The sequence below is a fragment of the Artemia sp. Qi Xiang Cuo genome, chromosome 18 (assembly GCF_049724085.1).
Source record: "Artemia sp. Qi Xiang Cuo chromosome 18, ASM4972408v1, whole genome shotgun sequence".
Lineage (NCBI taxonomy): Eukaryota > Metazoa > Arthropoda > Branchiopoda > Anostraca > Artemiidae > Artemia > Artemia sp. Qi Xiang Cuo.
The window spans coordinates 34,038,689-34,058,307 of record NC_142811.1 but is presented as its reverse complement, the minus strand read 5'-3'; the positions used below and the strand labels follow the sequence as shown (position 1 = coordinate 34,058,307).

General features: G+C 32.2%; 1 protein-coding gene across 3 annotated transcripts in view; it reads left to right on the top strand.

Moving 5' to 3' along the window:
• LOC148941430 (carboxypeptidase D-like) overlaps positions 1-13,375 on the top strand; it is a 107,526-nt gene extending 94,151 nt beyond the window's left edge. For all 3 annotated transcript variants that reach the window (XM_089104424.1, XM_089104422.1, XM_089104425.1), the window contains one exon: positions 11,342-13,375. In XM_089104424.1, coding sequence (XP_088960550.1) covers positions 11,342-11,677 — 336 coding nt within the window. In that variant the 3' untranslated portion in view covers positions 11,678-13,375. The remainder of the gene's footprint in view (positions 1-11,341) is intronic.
• Positions 13,376-19,619: the final 6,244 nt, after the last annotated feature.

The window sequence follows — 19,619 nt, the reverse complement described above, 5'->3', positions numbered from 1 at the left end:
ATTCACCAGAGAAAATAAAAATCTTCCACTTAAGTTCTTTATTTCACGATCACATAAAGAAATTTAGAGTTCAATTCTAAATTTTTCTGCGGAAGATGGAAAAAGTAATACCATACTTGTGAATATTTTCATGGAAGATAAAAAGTTCTAGTTCAATTTACACTTTCCTCAACGAAGTGAAGAAAAGTTCATATTCTCTTCTGAATTTTACTAAAGAACACAATTCAATTTTAATTTCACCAAAGAAAATAAAAATCTTCCAATTAAGTTCTTTATTTAACAATGACATAAAGAAATTTAAATTTCAATTCTAAATTTTTCGGCGGACGATAGAAAAAGTAATACCAAACTTGTGAATATTTTCATGGAAGATGAAAAGTTCTAGTTCAATTTAAAATTTTATCAAAGAGGTGAAGAAAAGTTCAAGTTCTCTTCTGAACTTTACCAAAGAACACAATTCAATTCTAATTTCTCCAGAGAAAATAAAAATCTTCCACTTAAGTTCTTTATTTCACAAAGACATAAAGAAATTTAAAGTTCAATTCTAATTTTTGGTGGAAGATAGAAAAAGTAATACCATACTTGTGAATATGTTCCCGGAAGATAAAAAGTTCTAGTTCAATTTACAATTTCCTCAACGAAGTGAAGAAAAGGCCAAGTTCTCTTCTGAATTTTACTAAAGAACACAATTCAATTCTAATTTCTCCAGAAAAAACAAAAATCTTCCACTTAAGTTCTTTATTTCACAAAGACATAAAGAAATTTAAAGTTCAATTCTAAGTTTTTCGGTGGAAGATAGAAAAAGTACTTCTATACTTGTGAATATTTTACCGGAAGATAAAAACTTCTAGTTCAATTTAAAATTTACTCAACGAAGTGGAGAAAAGTTCAAGTTCTCATCTGAATTTTACTAAAGAACACAATTCAATTCTAATTTCACCAGAGAAAATAAAAATCTTCCACTTCACCTCTTTATTTCACAAGGACATAAAGAAATTTAAAGTTCAATTCTAAATTTATCCGTGGAAGATATAAAAATTAATACCGTACTTGTGAATATTTTCACGGAAGATAAAAAGTTCTAGTTCAATTAAAATTTTATCGACATAGTGAAGAAAAGTTCAAGTTCTCTCCTGAACTTTACCAAAGATCACACTTAAATTCTAATTTCTCCAGAGAAAATAAAAATATTCCACATCAGTTTTAAGTTCCCCAAAGAAATAAAAAATTTAAATTTCTGTTCAAAATTTTTCATAGAAGATAGAAAAAGTTATACATTGATTGTGAATATTCAACATGTAGATAAGGAACTCCACTTTAATTCAGAGTTTTCTCAAAGAAGTGCAAAATGTTCAAGTTCTCTTCTGAATTTTCTTAAAGAAGAGAAAAAAGTTAGCTCAATTCTGAATTTTACCCATGAAAATGAAAAAACCTTCCACTTCAGTTCAAAATTTCTCAATGACATAAAAATTTAAATTTCAGTTCTAAACTTTTCTGTAGAAGATAGGAAAAGTTATACTATGATTGTGATTATTTTCCAGTGAAGATAAAAAGTTTCACTTTAATTCTAATTTTCTTAAATTCAGTTCCGATTTTTTGCAAAGAGATGAAAAATTTAAATTGGTTAAGTTAGGTTAGGTTATCTTATCATGAGCGCTCATGATAAGTTAACCTAACCTTTTCCGTCGAGTATGGTTAGGTTAGGATAGATTAAGTTAGGTTAGGTTAAGTTAGATTAGGTTAGCCCACTTACGCTTCAATTAGGTTAGCTTATGTTAGGTGAGAGACAGGCAAAAAGTTATGTGTATGATTAGGTTAGGTTAGGTTAGATTAAGTTAGGTTAGGTTAAGTTAGGTTAGGCTAGGTTAGCCTACGTACGCGCGCGTACGTAGGCTAACCTAGCCTAACCTAACTTAACCTAACCTAACTTAATCTAACCTAACCTAACCTAATCATACACCTAACTTTTTGCCTGTCTCTCACCTAACCTCAGCTAACCTAAGTGAAGCGTATGTGGGCTAACCTAACCTAACTTAACCTAACCTAACTTAATCTAGCCTAACCTAACCATACTCACCGTAAAAGTTTAGGTTAACTTATCATGAGCGCTCATGATAAGTTAACCTAACCTAACTTAACCAATTTAAATTTTTCATCTCTTTGCAAAAAATCGGAACTGAATTTAAGAAAATTAGAATTAAAGTGAAACTTTTATCTTCACTGGAAAATAATCACAATCATAGTATAACTTTTCCTATCTTCTACAGAAAAGTTTAGAACTGAAATTTAAATTTTTATGTCATTTAGAAATTTTGAACTGAAGTTGAAGATTTTTTCATTTTCATGGGTAAAATTCAGAATTGAGCTAACTTTTTTCTCTTCTTTAAGAGAATTCAGAAGAAACATTGATAATTTTGCAGTTCTTCGAGAAAACTCTGAATTAAAGTGGAGTTCCTTATCTACATGTTGAATATTCACAATCAATGTATAACTTTTTCTATCTTCTATGAAAAATTTGGAACAGAACTTTAAATTTTTTATTTCTTTGGGGAACTTAAAACTGAAGTGGAATATTTTTATTTTCTCTGGAGAAATTAGAATTGAAGTGTGATCTTTGGTAAAGTTCAGAAGAGAACTTGAACTTTTCTTCACTATGTCGAGAAAATTTTAATTGAACTAGAACTTTTTATCTTTCGTGAAAATATTCACAAGTACGGTATTACTTTTTCTATCTTCCACGGATAAATTTAGAATTGAACTTTAAATTTCTTTATGTCCTTGTGAAATAAAGAGGTGAAGTGGAAGATTTTTATTTTCTCTGGTGAAATTAGAATTGAATTGTGTTCTTTAGTAAAATTCAGATGAGAACTTGAACTTTTCTTCACTTCGTTGAGTAAATTTTAAATTGAACTAGAAATTTTTAGCTTCCGGTAAAATATTCACAAGCATAGTATTACTTTTTCTATCTTCCACTGAAAAACTTAGAATTGAACTTTAAATTTCTTTATGTCTTTGTGAAATAAAGAACTTAAGTGGAAGATTTTTGTTTTCTCTGGAGAAATTAGAATTGAATTGTGTTCTTTAGTAAAAGTCAGAAGAGAACTTGACCTTTTCTTCACTTCGTTGAGGAAATTGTAAATTGAACTAGAACTTATTATCTTCCGGGAAAATATTCACAAGTATGGTATTACTTTTTCTATCTTCCACCAAAAATTAGAATTGAACTTTAAATTTTTTTATGTCTTTGTGAAATATAGAACTTAAGTGGAAGATTTTTATTTTCTCTGGAGAAATTAGCATTTAATTGTGTTCTTTGGTAAAGTTCAGAAGAGAACTTGAACTTTTCTTCACTTCTTTGAGAAAATTTCAAATTGAACTAGAACTTTTCATCTTCAATGAAAATATTCACAAGTATGGTATTACTTTTTCTATCTTCCACCGAAAAATTTAGAAATGAACTTTAAATTTCTTTATGTCATAGTGAAATAAAGAACTTAAGTGGAAGATTTTTATTTTCTTTGGTGAAATTAGAAATTAATTGTGTTCTTTAGTAAACTTCAGTAGAGAACTTGAACTTGTCTTCACTTCGTTGAGGAAATTTTAAATTGAACTAGAACTTTTTATCTTCCATGAAAATATTCACAAGTATAGTATTACTTTTTCTATCTTCCGCCGAAAAATTTAGAATTGAACTCAAAATTTCTTTATGTCATTGTGAAATAAAGAAATTAAGTGGAAGATTTTTATTTTCTATGGTGAAATTAGAATTGTATTGTGTTCTTTAGTAAAATTCAGTATAGAACTTGAACTTTTCTTCAATTCGTTGAGGAAATTGTAAATTGAACTAGAACTTTTTTATCTTCCGGGAAAATATTCACAAGTATGGTATTACTTTTTCCATTTTCCAACGAAAAATTTATAATTGAACTTTAAATTTCTTTATGTCTTTGTGAAATTAAGAACTTAAGTGGAAGATTTTTGTTTTCTCTGTAGAAATTAGCATTGAAGTGTGTTCTTTGGTAAAGTTCAGAAGAAAACTTGAACTTTTCTTCACTTCGTTGAGAAAATTTTAAATTGGACAAGAACTTTTTATCTTCCAGGAAAATATTCACAAGTTTGGTATTACTTTTTCTATCATCCACCGAAAAATTAGAATTGAACTTTAAATTTCTTTATGTCTTTGTGAAATAAAGAACTGAATTGGAAGATTTTTGTTTTCTCTGGAGAAATTAGAATTGAAGTGTGTTCTTTGGTAAAATTCAGAAGAGATCAAAAACTTTTCTTCACTTCGTTGAGAAAATTTGGAACATTATTTTAAATTTTTTCACCCCTTTGAGAAAAATCTTAACCGAATTGGTAAATTTTTATATTATTTCAAAAACTAGAATTGATTAAAAACGAATTTTTTTTTCATTGAGAAAGTGGGTGAAAAAGATAAGTACTTCAAGTTGTAAAATGAGTTTAGGATGGACATTAAGAAAGTAACTTGCTCTGAAATGGTCCTTGAAAAGTATTTCTTAGTGTTGAGGTAACCAAAATGTTGTAAACTACAGTTGCGAATGAAAAAAAATAAGTACTTCAAGTCGGAAAATGGGTTTAGGAGGGACATTAAGAAAGTAAATTTCTCTGAAATGGTCTTTGAAAAGTATTTCCTGGTGTTGAGGTAACCAAAAACGTGTAAAGTATAGTTTAGGGTGAAAAAGATAAGTACTTCAAGTTGGAAAATCGATTTAGGAGTGACATTAAGAAAGTAACTTGCTCTGAAATGGTCTTTGAAAAGTATTTCTTGGTGTTGAGGTATCCAAAAAGCTGTAGAGTATAGTTGAGGGTGAAAAAGATAAGTACTTCAAGTTGGAGAATGGGCTTAGGAGGGACAATAAGAAAGTAACTTGCTCTGAAATGGTCTTTGAAAAGTATTTCTTGGCGTTGAGGTATCCAAAAACCTGTAAAGTATAGTTTTGGGTGAAAAAGATAAGTACTTCAAGTTGGAAAATGGATTTAGGAGTGACATTAAGAAAGTAACTTGCTCTGTTATCGTCTTTGAAAAGTATTTCTTGGTGTTGAGGTATCCAAAAAGCTGTAAAGTATAGTTGTGGGTGAAAAAGATAAGTACTTCAAGTTGCAAAATGGGTTTAGGAGGGACATTAAGAAAGTAACCGGTTCTGAAACGGTTTTTGAAAAGTATTTCTTGGTGTTGAGGTAACCAAAAAGTTGTAAAGTATAGTTTAGTGTGAAAAATATAAGTACTTCAAGTTCGAAAATGGGTTTAGGAGGGACATTAAGAAAGTAACTTGCTCTGAAATGGTCTTTGAAAAGTATTTCTTGGTGTTGAGGTATCCAAAAAGCTGTAAAGTAAAAGTATAGGCATAATCGTAAGGTTCGATCAGAATTCCGAATTTGTCGTATAAAATAAAAATTAAATTTCTACATTTTCCAAAATCTCACTTTACGTTTCGAGCTTCCAGGCAAGTGTTAACTGCTTTAGCTTCTTGAAACTAAAATATAAACTCAGTCGTAGCTTTCGATGAAATGTAACTTAAGGACTCTTCTTCAAAAATTGTGTCAAAAATTAAAATTACATTATGGATTTTTTCAAAATCCTGCTTTATGTTTAGGTTTACATGTCGATTCTAAGAAAATGTCAACTTGATTTTTCTTCATGGAGCTAAAGTATAAGAATAATCGTAAGATCCGAGCATAATTCCGTATTTTTCGTAGAAAATAAAAATTACATTTGTGCATTTTCAAAAATCTCACTTTACGTTTCCAGCTTTATAAGTCAAATCCAGGGAAGTATTAACTACTTTTGCTTCTTGAAACTAAAATATAAACTCAATCATAGCTTTCGACCAAAATTTAGGACTTTTCTTCAAAAATTGTGTCAAAATTAAAATTACATTTGTGATTTTTTCAAAATCCTGCTTTATGTCTAGGTTTACATGTCGACTCTAAATGAAATGTCAACTTGCTTTACCTTCATAGAGCTAAAGTATAGGCATAATCGTAAGGTTCGATCAGAATTCCGAATTTGTCGTATAAAATAAAAATTAAATTTCTACATTTTCCAAAATCTCACTTTACGTTTCGAGCTTCCAGGCAAGTGTTAACTGCTTTAGCTTCTTGAAACTAAAATATAAACTCAGTCGTAGCTTTCGATGAAAATTTAGCACTTTTCTTAAAAAATTAAGTCAAAAATAAAAATTATATTTTGTATTTTTTGAAGATCCTACTTTATGTCTAGGTTTACATGTCGTCTCTACGAAAATGTTAACTTGCTTTTTCTTCATGGAACTAAAGTATAAGAATTATCGTAAGATTCGAGCATAATTCCGTATTTATCCTAGAAAATAAAAATTACATTTGTGCATTTTCATAAATCTCACTTTACGTTTCCAGCTTTATAAGTCAAATCCAGGGAAGTATCAACTACTTTTGCTTCTTGAAACTAAAATATAAAATCAGTCATAGCTTTCGATCAAAATTTAGGACTTTTCTTCAAAAATTGTGTCAAAAATTAAAATTACACTTGTGATTTTTTCAAAATCCTGCTATATGTCTAGGTTTACATGTCGACTCTAAAGGAAATGTCAACTTGCTTTACCTTCATGGAGCTAAAGTATAAGCATAATCGTAAGGTTCGATCAGAATTCCGAAATTGTCCTATAAAATAAAAATTAAATTTCTACATTTTCCAAAATCTCCCTTTACGTTTCGAGCTTCCAGGCAAGTGTTAACTGCTTTAGCTTCTTGAAACTAAAATATAAACTCAGTCATAGCTTTCGATGAAAATTTAGCACTTTTCTTAAAAATTAAGTCAAAAATAAAAATTATATTTTGTATTTTTTGAAGATCCTACTTTATGTCTAGGTTTACATGACGTCTCTATGAAAATGTTAACTTGCTTTTTCTTCATGGAACTACAGTATAAGAATAATCGTAAGATTCGAGCATAGTTCCGTATTTATCGTAGAAAATAAAAATTACATTTGTGCATTTTCATAAATCTCACTTTACGTTTCCAGCTTTATAAGTCAAATCCAGGGAAGTAATAACTACTTTTGTTTCTTGAAAATATAATATAAACTCAGTCATAGCTGATCGTTTTGGTTTCATTTATTCTTTAATAGTAACTTGCTTTTTATTCATGGAACTAAAGTATAAGAATAATCGTAAGATTCGAGCATAGTTCCGTATTTATCGTAGAAAATAAAAATTACATTTGTGCATTTTCATAAATCTCACTTTACGTTTCCAGCTTTATAAGTCAAATCCAGGGAAGTAATAACTACTTTTGTTTCTTGAAACTAAAATATAAACTCAGTCATAGCTGTTCGTTTTGGTTTCATCTATTCTTTAATAGTAACTTGCTTTTTCTTCATGGAACTAAAGTATAAGAATAATCGTAAGATTCGAGCATAGTTCCGTATTTATCGTAGAAAATAAAAATTACATTTGTGCATTTTCATAAATCACACTTTACGTTTCCAGCTTTATAAGTCAAATCCAGGGAAGTAATAACTACTTTTGCTTCTTGAAACTAAAATATAAACTCAGTCATAGCTGTTCGTTTTGGTTTCATCTATTCTTTAATAGTAACTTGCTTTTTCTTCATGGAACTAAAGTATAAGAATAATCGTAAGATTTGAGCATAGTTCCGTATTTATCGTAGAAAATAAAAATTACATTTGTGCATTTTCATAAATCTCACTTTACGTTTCCAACTTTATAAGTCAAATCCTGGGAAGTATTAACTACTTTTGTTTCTTGAAACTAAAATATAAACTCAGTCATAGCTGTTCGTTTTGGTTTCATCTATTCTTTAATAGTAATTTCTGATCGTTTCGAGTTTAAATTTTAAATGGTATTTGCATCTGTTGAGCTTAAGTTTAAAATGACCTTTACTTTTCTTTGAAAACATATTTTTCGGAAAGTTTTTTAATTAATTTATGTTCGTTTTTAATTGCAAAAAATTTCAAGTTTTTTAAAATTTCTTATTTCAAAATCAAACTGAAAATTTCCAAGAACCATTATTAAATTTCTGCATTTTCCAAAATCTCACTTTACGTTTCGAGCTTCCAGGTAAGTGTTAACTGCTTTAGCTTCTTGAAACTAAAATATAAACTCAGTCGTAGCTTTCGATGAAAATTTAGCACTTTTCTTAAAAAATTAAGTCAAAAATAAAAATTATATTTTGTATTTTTGAAGATCCTACTTTATGTCTAGGTTTACATGTCGTCTCTACGAGAATGTTAACTTTCTTTTTCTTCATGGAACTAAAGTATAAGAATAATCGTAAGATTCGAGCATAATTCCGTATTTATCCTAGAAAATAAAAATTACATTTGTGCATTTTCATAAATCTCACTTTACGTTTCCAGCTTTATAAGTCAAATCCAGGGAAGTATTAACTACTTTTGCTTCTTGAAACTAAAATATAAACTCAGTCATAGTTTTCGACCAAAATTTAGGACTTTTCTTCAAAAATTGTGTCAAAAATTAAAATTATATTTGTGATTTTTTCAAAATCCTGCTATATGTCTAGGTTTACATGTTGACTCTAAAGGAAATGTCAACTTGCTTTACCTTCATGGAGCTAAAGTATAAGCATAATCGTAAGGTTCGATCAGAATTCTGAATTTGTCGTATAAAATAAAAATTAAATTTCTACATTTTCCGAAATCTCACTTTACGTTTCGAGCTTCCAGGCAAGTGTTAACTGCTCTAGCTTCTTGAAACTAAAATATAAACTCAGTCGTAGCTTTCAATGAAAATTTAACACTTTTCTTAAAAAATTAAGTCAAAAATAAAAATTATATTTTGTATTTTTTTTTGAAGATCCTACTTTATGTCTAGGTTTACATGTTCTCTCTACGAAAATGTTAACTTGCTTTTTCATCATGGAACTAAAGTATAAGAATAATCGTAAGATTCGAGCATAGTTCCGTATTTATCGTAGAAAGTAAAAATTATATTTGTGCATTTTCATAAATCTCACTTTACGTTTCCAGCTTTATAAGTCAAATCCAGGGAAGTATTAACTACTTTTGCTTCTTGAAACTAAAATATAAACTCAGTCATAGCTGATCGTTTTGGTTTCATTTATTCTTTAATAGTAATTTCTGATCGTTTCAAGTTTTAAATTTTAAATGGGATTTGCATCTGCTGAACTTAAGTTTAAAATGACCTTTACTTTTATTTGAAAACATATTTTTAGGAAAGTTTTTTAATTAATTTTTGTTAGTTTTTAATTGCAAAAATTTAATGTTTTTAAAAATTTCTTATTTCAAAATCAAACCGAAAATTTCCAAGAACCATTCTCCCACAACATTGTTTAAATTTTTTATTTATATTTGTACCATAGCGTTCTCAATCTTTTTTAGGATGAGTGGCATGTGTGGGGGCTTACATTGGAGGAAGAGGAAGAGCTTCTAGCTACATGTAATGAGAATAGTGATATCGTCATTACACCGGAGGAGGAGGAAGAGCTCCTCCTATGTACATGTGAACGATTACGCAATCAATTTCTCGGAAATTCACTTCCCCTTCGAGTCCTAGATCAATAACATTGTTCCCGTTAGAATTCAATGCGCATGTGCAACCTTCGTTCCGGAGTTATTACACATAGAAACATCAAATAAATCGATCTTGGAAAAAGAGGTCATTGACCCCATTACGTTATCAGTCTCCCTAGGGAGGCTATTTCCATATATGGATCATAAACACCGTGGGGATCGTGGGAGTTTTAAAAAAAAGTGTCCGGATCGGGATTCGAAGGGGTGGTGTAATCGTGGGAGTAACACCCCCTCCTCTACTAACGTACAGGGGTTAGGAGGTGCAGTTGGTTTGGAGGTGCCAAACCCCCGCTTCCGTATATGAAAGGGGCTGTGCCCTCCTCAACGCCTCGCTCTTTACGCTAAAGTTTGACTTTCTCACAACTCTTTTTTTTAAACAACAAAAACTACGTAATGTTACGTAATTCCTACCTGATTTTCCTGTACCCCTATCGTTTTCACAGGCCTTTGTAATTACGACCATACATTATTTCAAATTATACCAAGGGTAATTCGCGCATAATCGCAAGTGCCAGAACCTGATTCTGCTAATCTAGTGAACTTCAATTTTCAAAACCTCTTCCGGATCTAGACAATGGTTCTTCTGCAATGGAGACGTGAGGAGGGTGACAGATCCGGAGTCGAGCTGTGGAAGCAGCAGCACAGACGCTGGTAGAAGAAAGAAGGCAAATGGATGCTGTAAGGTTGAAGTTCAGTGTTAATGTTTTTAAAGGTGGACCAGAATAGAAAGCGATGTTGTAGAAACTTCAAAAAGGGCTCATTCGATCGGAAATTGAAAGGGTAAGTGCCCTTTTTAATAGTCGAAAGTGATTGAAGGCCAACTAATCCCCCCCTCTCACAACCACCATTTCCCCAAACACATTCAATCAAAGTTTTGAGATAGCGATTTTGTTCAACGTTATTGAAAATTCTGGAAACTATGTATTTGAGGATGATAAACCCCCCAGAGCCCCCAGGGCAAAGGTTGTAAGTTATGCCCTGGGGGCATATAAAGTTTTTATAGATAGTGTTGTCGTAGAAACTTCAAAAAGGGCTCATTCAATTGGAAATTGAGAGGGCTAGTGCCCTTTTTACTACTAGAAAGTGATTGGCCTACTATTTCCCCAAACACATCCAATCAAAATTTTGAGATAGCCATTTTGATGAACTTAGTTGAAATTTCTGGAAATTATGTCTTTTAGGATGACAATCCCCCCTCCATAGCCCACAGGACAAGCGTCACAAGGGTCGTAACAAATTCTTTTAAATGTTTTCACTTTTCTAACTTTAAGAAATCAAAAATCAATCAAGATTTTAAGGAATAAATATCATCATTTGTATATTAAACTGACAATACAGATTCTTTTCGGTAAATTCATTTGATTTTTTTTCAGTAAAGTACAAATTATATTCTGGCTTTTAGAAAGCTTGGGGTTTAGAACCCTACTCGTATTAATTTCAGCTTGTTTTGAGTTTGACTGTTATTTATATTAATTTCTGTGTTTTGGGTTTCATTTATTTATTGATACTGATTTGTGGTAGTTGTATTCTTGGTAGATTATTTTATTCTATTTTTGTTCATTTTGGTTTAATGGAGTTCTTTACTTTTTTTAAAAAACTTATTTTGTTGGAAAGTTTTTTTTAATTAATACTTGCATTTTTTGTGAAATTTTTGCTTTACAGCAGTGCCTAGTACGTATTTTTGTAAATATCAATAATGGGTTGAATTGTTGACGATTTTATTTGTAACGCAACTAACTCTTTAACATGTACCATCATTTTTCTTTCAGTTTAAAGCGGAAGGCTACGAATTAGCAATCATACCATTCATAGTTGAAGAAGAGAAACCTATAGTATTAAATATAACGATGAAAACAGTTTCTGTGAGTACCACCCTTATAGAAAACAGCACATACATTGAAAGTACAAAGTATACAGAAATAGTTGGTGATGGTTATTATTTTGGTGATGGTGAAATTTCTACTTCAACACACTTAATTCCTCATGAAAATATTTTGCTGGTGTACACTCGTCAGGAAAAAGACTTCAATAGTGATGCTGCCCCTTCAACTGCTCTAAATATTGTATTTACTGTAGTATTCCTTTTTGCCACATGGTTACTTTAGAGATTTCTTAGACAGTAACTATGACACATCATTGCTTAGTAGTACTTACGTGCCTAGATGTCAGCTTCACTGGACTCAGAGGCTAGAATTACTCCCTGAATGCTACTTTGGGAACTAAGCTTCCATAATAAAAAGCTCAAATGCCATCTATACGACCCTAAAACAATTACTTTTATTAGGGTAACATACTACTGTATGGTTTGACTCCTTAATTTCACATAAGAAATTCCTGCACGGAATGAAATAGCTAAAGAAATACCCATATTCCAAGTGAAGTTATCTTTAAATATCAAACGAAACCGCCTGTTAAATTTTGTGTATAACCGAAAGAACTGAATTTGATTAACTGCTTATCTTGTCTTTCCGTAAACAGACAGGAAAATATATATCCCTCTAAGAAAATTAAGTGTAGAGCAAACGGATGCCTTTTTTACTTGGAAATGAGCTTTGCCTGGTGCCACATTTGGTGTAAAGCAGCACATTGTCCTTTAACGGGATTATATTTCTTTCTAAAGGATAAGCCATTGTCTTACTAAAAAAAGTAAAACTGGTTACACCAGTTTTTCAACCTTACATTTAAAAAGAAGGAACAACCATTCTTGGCTTCATGGATTTTTCATTTGTAAACAAATTGAAACTTGTATAATTTTTTCACTACATTGTTAAGGGCATTATCCTAGAACGCCAGTATTTCTAAATAAGGATCTTACCTTGGATGCTCTTGAAAATCTTGGATTACGAAATTAGCAAGCCGGATCCCTGATTTTCCCAAAGGGCCTTGGTATTGAACCACCGATTTAATTTCACTGAGACATGCCTAAAACCAACAGCGTCTTATAAAAAGGGACTTCTTCAAGCCTGCTCTCCTCATATTTTTAAATTATTCCACAGTTTGCCCTATAATATCCTACATTTGCATACAATGCACCTGTTTTACCCGTTTATTCTGACACAGTTTCGGTTTTATCTATTTTATCGATTATAAGATTTCTACAGTTCGGATCCCAAACAATGTGTAGGTATATGAATATACATATCTATATCCGAGGGCTGTCCTCAGAAAAGCATGTATATAAATAATATTAGACTTGCAATAAAATACAGTCGTTAAAACTTAAATTAAAAGATGAAAACAGTCCCCAAATTTAATTACTGCAGTATATCTGACCAGTTATTATCAGTCTTATCGAGATTTTGAAGAACATGCAAATAAATTATAACACTCTGTTTTCCTCTAAGGTTTTGTTGCTGATATGCAACCAGTACAATATTTTAGCGTGACAAAATACTAGTTTTATGCATGATGTGTGTTTTTACCACATCTTTTTTAACACGGTTTTGAAATGAACGAGTATCATATAGTACATTCATAAGCCCTTTTAAATTATGTTCAAAAGCAATTCAAAAAACAAGTCACTTATTTAATATGTTTTAACATGTGTGTTTACATGAGCACTTCTGAGAAATAAATTTATTTTTATTCCAGTTTTCCCATTTTTCTCTTTATAGGTTTTTAAAATTTTTTACCCGAATAATTTTTTCTAAATACCTGATGTCTTTTTTTCTTGCTTCCTTTTATTCTCCACTTCTCCTCGCCTGCATCTAACGTGCTTAATGTAACGTGCTAAAGATGTTCACTACGGTATTAGTCCTAAAAATTTTAAAGTGAGTTACAAATCATTGATAATACATTGTTTACGTCAGTTTTTCTCCCACAAAATTACAGTAAAACAAGTTTAAACAGCAATTTTTTTTTTTTTTTTTTTTTTTAGTACAGAAAGTCAAACTAAGACTGTAATTCTTTATATTTGCTTTAAATCTAAATATTTTTTCAGAATCTATTATGATTTTTTCATATTAAATACGACTTTGATAATAAAAAGGTGTCTGCTGTAAAATTTGTCTGAATCAATTGGCTTTATAGTATACAGCCTAAATAAGTAATCGTAGGAAATAGTCACTGGAAGGCAATTTGCAGTTCTTCGCTTCAATTACCCAGTCCTACTGCTATGAACTTGTCACATCCAACGCAGCTTTGGTACTACATTGATAAAAAAATAAGAAGAAGAATAAAAGAACAGATCGGAAGAGCAGCCCAATAAGCAGTTCGTCCGTGGGGGCTAGTCCGGGCTTTCAACATTCCTAACCTTTGCTGCCCCTTTGTTTAGTAAATGGGTATTTACCCATCCTTGCAATCCTCTAGATCTGCCACTGGGATGAGATAATGAAAGATTAATGGTTATAGTAAATTGCCTAGAAAATATTACTTTTAACTTTAAGAATTTAAATGGATGCCCGTGAGAGTGCTTTTACCAGAGAGGAGATTTTCAAAAAATACATAGCTACTACTGGGGAATTTGTAAGGAGGTGAGCAAAGTTGTGATTTTCCCCCAATAAGTATTGTACCAATACCTAATAATAAAACAGTTTACACTTTTTTATTCAATATTGGGCTTTCACAAGGAGGAAATGAGGAAGGCTGATCTGTCCTAAATTCATGTGAAATGTTACTAGGGAAATTCCGGAATGACACCCACGAAGGAAGACTGAACCTGAAAAATTTTGCCCATGAGTATTTGTTGCCAAATCAATTTCAATTTAGGTATTTATATATTTTCTTCAAACCTAACATTGACTGTAATATTACAGACAGTTTCACTTGCCAAATTAAACAGTTTTACAGTTCAGTAGAACTACAACCTGATCAGAAGAAGGTATGCTAAGAAAACACGTATTGGAAGTACCTACCACCAGTACCCCCGGACATGTTATTCGTTAATAGAAGTTTTGTTAGTATAATGCATAAGTACGTCCACTTGCATCGAAAACCCTCTTCTGCTGTTTTTTTTTTATATTTTAAGTTTTCGGCCTCAATTCCTGCTTTCAAATAACAATTTGTCCGACTCTGAACCAGGGCTTACTCTCTGTCATTTTGCCAGAACTACATGAGAAAACCTCAGACAATTCCTAGCATAATGGGAAAAGTAAAGGAAGTTTGAAAGGATGAACCTCTTTGTCGTAGAAACTTGAAAAAGGGTTCATTCGATTGAAAATTCAAAGGTCTAGTGCCCTTTTTAATAGTCGAAAGTGATTTGAGGGCAACTAACCCCCCTCTCTCGCCCACCTTTTCCCCAAACACATTGAATCAAAATTTTTGGATAGCCCTTTTGTTCAGCGTTGTTGATTTCCAGATAGAAATCATGTTTTTGAGGAGGACACTCCCCACAGTCCTCAGGGCAAGGGTTGTAAGTTATGCCCTGGGGGCATATAAGGTTTTTATAGAACGCGTTGTCGTAGAAACTTCAAAAAGGGCTCATTCGATTGGAAAATGAAACGGCTAGTGCCCTTTTTAATAGTCGAAAGTGATTGGAAGGCAACTAACACCCTTTCCACGCCCACCATTTCCCCAAACATATCCAATCAAAATTTTGAGATAGCCGTTTTGTTTTACGCAGTTTAAAGTTCAGGAAATTATACCTTTTAGCAAGACACTCCCCCCACAGTCTTCAGGGCAAGAGTTATAAGTTATGCTCTGGGGGCATATAAGGTTTTAATTGTAATGTTTGTCGTAGAAACTTGAAAAAGGACTCATTCAATTTGAAATTCAAAGGGATTACACCCTTTCTAATAGTCAAAAGTGATTCGAGGGAAACTAACCCCCCCCTGACGCCTTCCTTTTCCCCAAACACATCCAATCAAAATTTTAGATAGCTATTTAATTCAACGTAGTTGAAAGTTTTGGAAATTAGGTCTTTAAGGATGACAACCCGTCCTCCCCACAACCCTCAGGGCAAGGGTATTAACTTTTGCCCTGGGAGCATGTAAGGTTTTTACAGAAAGCGTGGTTGTAAAAACATCAAAAAGGGCTCATTCAATTGAAAATTGAAAGGGCTAGTGCCCTTTTAATAGTCGCAAATGATCGAAGGGCAACTAACCCCCCTCTCACGCCCACCATTTCCCCAAACACATCCAATCAAAATTTTGATATATCCATTTTATTCAACGTAGTCGAAAGTTCTGGAAATTAGGTCTTTAAGGAAGATAACCTCCTCAGAGCCCTCGGTGCAAGGGTAGTAAGTTATGCCCTGGGGGCATATACGGTTTATATAGAAAGTTGTTGTAAAAATTTCCAAAAGGGCTCATTTGTTTGGAAATTGAAATTGCCCTTTTTAATAGTCGAAAGTGAGTAGAGAGTAATTGACCCCCCTCTCACGCCGGCCTTTTCGTCAAACACATTTAGTCAAAATTTTGAGATAGCCATTTTGTTCAACGTAGTTGAAAGTTTTGGAAATTAGGTCTTTAAGGATGACAATGACAACCGCTCCCCCCCCCCCCACAGTCCTCAGGGCAAGGGTTGTAAGTTATGCCCTTGGGGCATATAAGGTTTTTATTGAAAGTGTTGTCGTAGAAACTTCAAAAGGGCTCATTCAATTTGAAATTGAAAGGGCTAGTGCCTTTTTTAATAGTTGAAGTTGATTGGAGAGTGACTAACGCCCCTCTCACGCCCACCAAACCCCTATGCCTTCCCAAGGCCAGAACAAAATTTGCACTTTACTGAAAAAAATACAAATGAATGGGCATTGTCAGTTTAATATACATAAACTGATATTTAGTAATCAAAATGTTAATATTATTTGATTTATTAAAGTTATAACAGTAAAAACATTTATATTTTTTTCAGTAAAGGGCAAGATTTGTTCTGGCCTTGGGAAGACATTGGGGTTTTAAGCCCAACTTATGTTAATTTCTGCTCGTTTTGAGTTTGACTCGGTTATTTATTGTAATTTCTGTTCGTTTTGGGTTTCATTTATTTATTGATGCTGATTTTTGGTAGTTTCACGCTTGGTAGATTATTTGATTTTATTTTTGCTCATTTTTCGTTTAATGGAGTTCTTTACTTTTCTTTGAAAAACTTATTTTGTGGAAAAAGTTTTTCTAATTAGTATTGCTGAAAAGGGAGACTTTTTATACTGACCAACTTGTTGCTAGCGATAGCTTTAAAGTCTGAAGGAAAATCCTTTTTGTAGTTGAAAATTTAACATTAAGTAATAAGAGGAAAGAAATCAGAGGAAATTATACTGATTGTGCCAAGTTTAGTCTTATCCCAAGCTTAAATCTTTTAGGGAGGGGTTTCCCGCCTTCAAAAACCGTGTATACCGTTTTATACACGTCACGCATGGTGGAAATATACCATGCATGGTAGATGGCGATGGGGAGGGGGAGAAAGTGTGCGTATCTGTAGCTTGAAGTTTGCCACGCATGGTGGAATATATGAAATACAATACAAAATAGAATACAAAAATTTAGACCATGCAGTAGAGAATGGAAATACGTGGAACAGAAATTTTATAGAATGTATTCAAAAGTGCTTTAGTATTTCATTCCTTGAATAAAAAAAAAGATACAAGAAAAAAGAGTAAATCATCTATGTAGCCAGAAGCTACAGGCCACATCAGCACAAGAAGCAAATACACTTAGTAAAACATACATGTAAAGGTTGCCAAGAGAGGGCTACAGAGGAAGGGGGTTAGCGGGGTGACAAAAGCAGGGACCCGGACTGAAACTTGGTTGGATTTTTTATATCAATAGATTTGTCGATTTTTTTGTTAGGTATATTAGTGAAAATTGCACTCAAATCAAGATTGGGATTTGCCTCTCTAAGCTGGAAAAAAAGAGAAAAAACTGCACTCTAACTTTCACTCTAAGAAAGTAAATTGATATTAGAAATAAAATTTAGATAATTGAAACAAAAATGACGCGTTTGGATCACCCTACCCCCCCCCCTCCCACCCTACCTAAATTATTTTGATTATTTGGTTTTTCCTGTTAAATCTTGTATTTTTCATATTTCAGCAATGTTTTGTCCATTTAAGATGTCACCTCCTTTTTCAAAAAGCTGCCTATGTTCAAACCTGATTAAGTATGTATATAAGCGGTCATGGTTGTGTGTGCTCCTGTGCTCACACTTGATTAAGTATGTACACAATCGGCCAGCCCCTCCCTAGATCTAAAAGATACAACGATTTCCTATGACTTACTTCGTTACATTCAGAAAACAGTAATTCTTAAGGTTCAAGTTCCTTGTTCAAGCTTATGGTAAGTTATTTTTCTGCAGTCCTTAGGCTTCCAATTTTTCAGCATAAGACGACGGCTTTGCTATCATTCGATAGCAGAGATTTGGCTGCATCCATCCTCCGAATTATATTTTTGAAATTGGCTTTTAACCATTTTCTGGATTGTAGTACACGGTGAAAATTGGTTGGAATTGTCTGAAAAAGCCATAATGAAGACAGGACTCAATCTACATCATAATTCTGCCGCTCCCCCTATTGATGCCAGATATGGCCCCAAGTAATATGTTTATTCGTTGATCTTCGTTAACAGGCATTGTGAAATAATGCACGGTCGATAAATCGCGGCATTGTGAAAGTATAAGAATAGTTGGATAAATGTTATCCGTGTTATTTAAAATGATTTAACAACCTATATAAAAATGAAAGGAAACATGAAATATGATTGATGGAAACTTTATACATATTATAAAATACGAGTTCGACTTATAAACTTGTTTTCTGATAATAACCCCCTCCCCCTTTTAATTTCACAAAGTGACACCACTGTACAGAGAGCAAAGTTTAATTCTCTTTATTTATCCAGCTGCTAGTAAATATTTCTCGTGTCCTGATATAAGTTTCAGTGGCTTTGCTGAAAACAGAGTAATAATATATTATTTAGTTCTTTTGATGTAACTTTTGGATTACTGAGAAAGTAAACAAGTTCAAAATGAGCCAAAAATATAATTACAGACTGCAAAGTTCAGAAAAAAAAACCAAAAGGACTTACCTCTCATAAGTCGCTAAGGATTCACGATCACAGTATACGGAAGGTCAAACTTAAGGACTTTTCAGGCTTATGTATAAAAAAACTAAACTGTACGTTTATAGCCTTTATTCTCCACGCCTGTTCATAGTTGGAAAAATTTGTACACCAAATGTTTTCAATTTTCACAGCAAATTTAAAGTTGTTGTGGCTTGCACAACTATCATTTTGTTACTGGGAATTAACGAATGAATGGCCATACATAACCATCATACTAAAAACAAAAATGATACAAAACTTCCACTATCTTAAATTCAATACAATCATTAGCAAAATCACTATCTAATTTCACTTTTTTTTCTTACTTAAATTATGTTACATTGTTACATATGAATTTGGACGCACTTTCTCATTTTAGTAATTTCATTCCCACTTTTTTTTTTATTGTAAATTTGCTTTTATACTGATACTCTAAATGCTCGTTTATTTATTTAAAAAGTTGGTTTCATATGGATACTTAAAATGCTCGTTGACTGTTCTTATGCTCTAGTCCCTGGAGACATCGGAAAGGGAAAAGTTTACGGGGAGTGGCGGCAGTTCTCGCGAAACTAATTCTATTCAGGTTGTGATAAACAGATTAAATGATATAGCTGTCTTATTGAAGTCATTTTTTGCCACTATTTTGTAATTTTGCAATAATTCATAGAATCGTAGATGATGAAACAGCCAAACAGGTCGCAATTCTTGAGCCGGTCCAAATCCAATTTTTATGCAGTACAAGTTGAGGATTGACCGCAATTCAAAAAAGAAAAGAGTAAGAAAAGCAACATTCCCATTTGGAATTGTCATATTTCTTCTTTAAACCCTTGGCGGTATTAAATGTTTGTTGCATTGTTTCATTAATTGAATTTGGACGCACTTCCTCCTTTTACGTTTTTTCTGGTCACGAATTTTTGAGTGTAATAAGTCAGAATTTCCTTAAGTTTTGTCTCCAATATACCTCAGCAGAAGGATATCCTTATGTTTTTTGCTAAATAAAGTATTTGAAAGAGTTAGTATTTGATCGACAATTAGTTGTATAATAGCTGCAATCTATGTTCGTAGCATTCTCTTCAGTATTTTC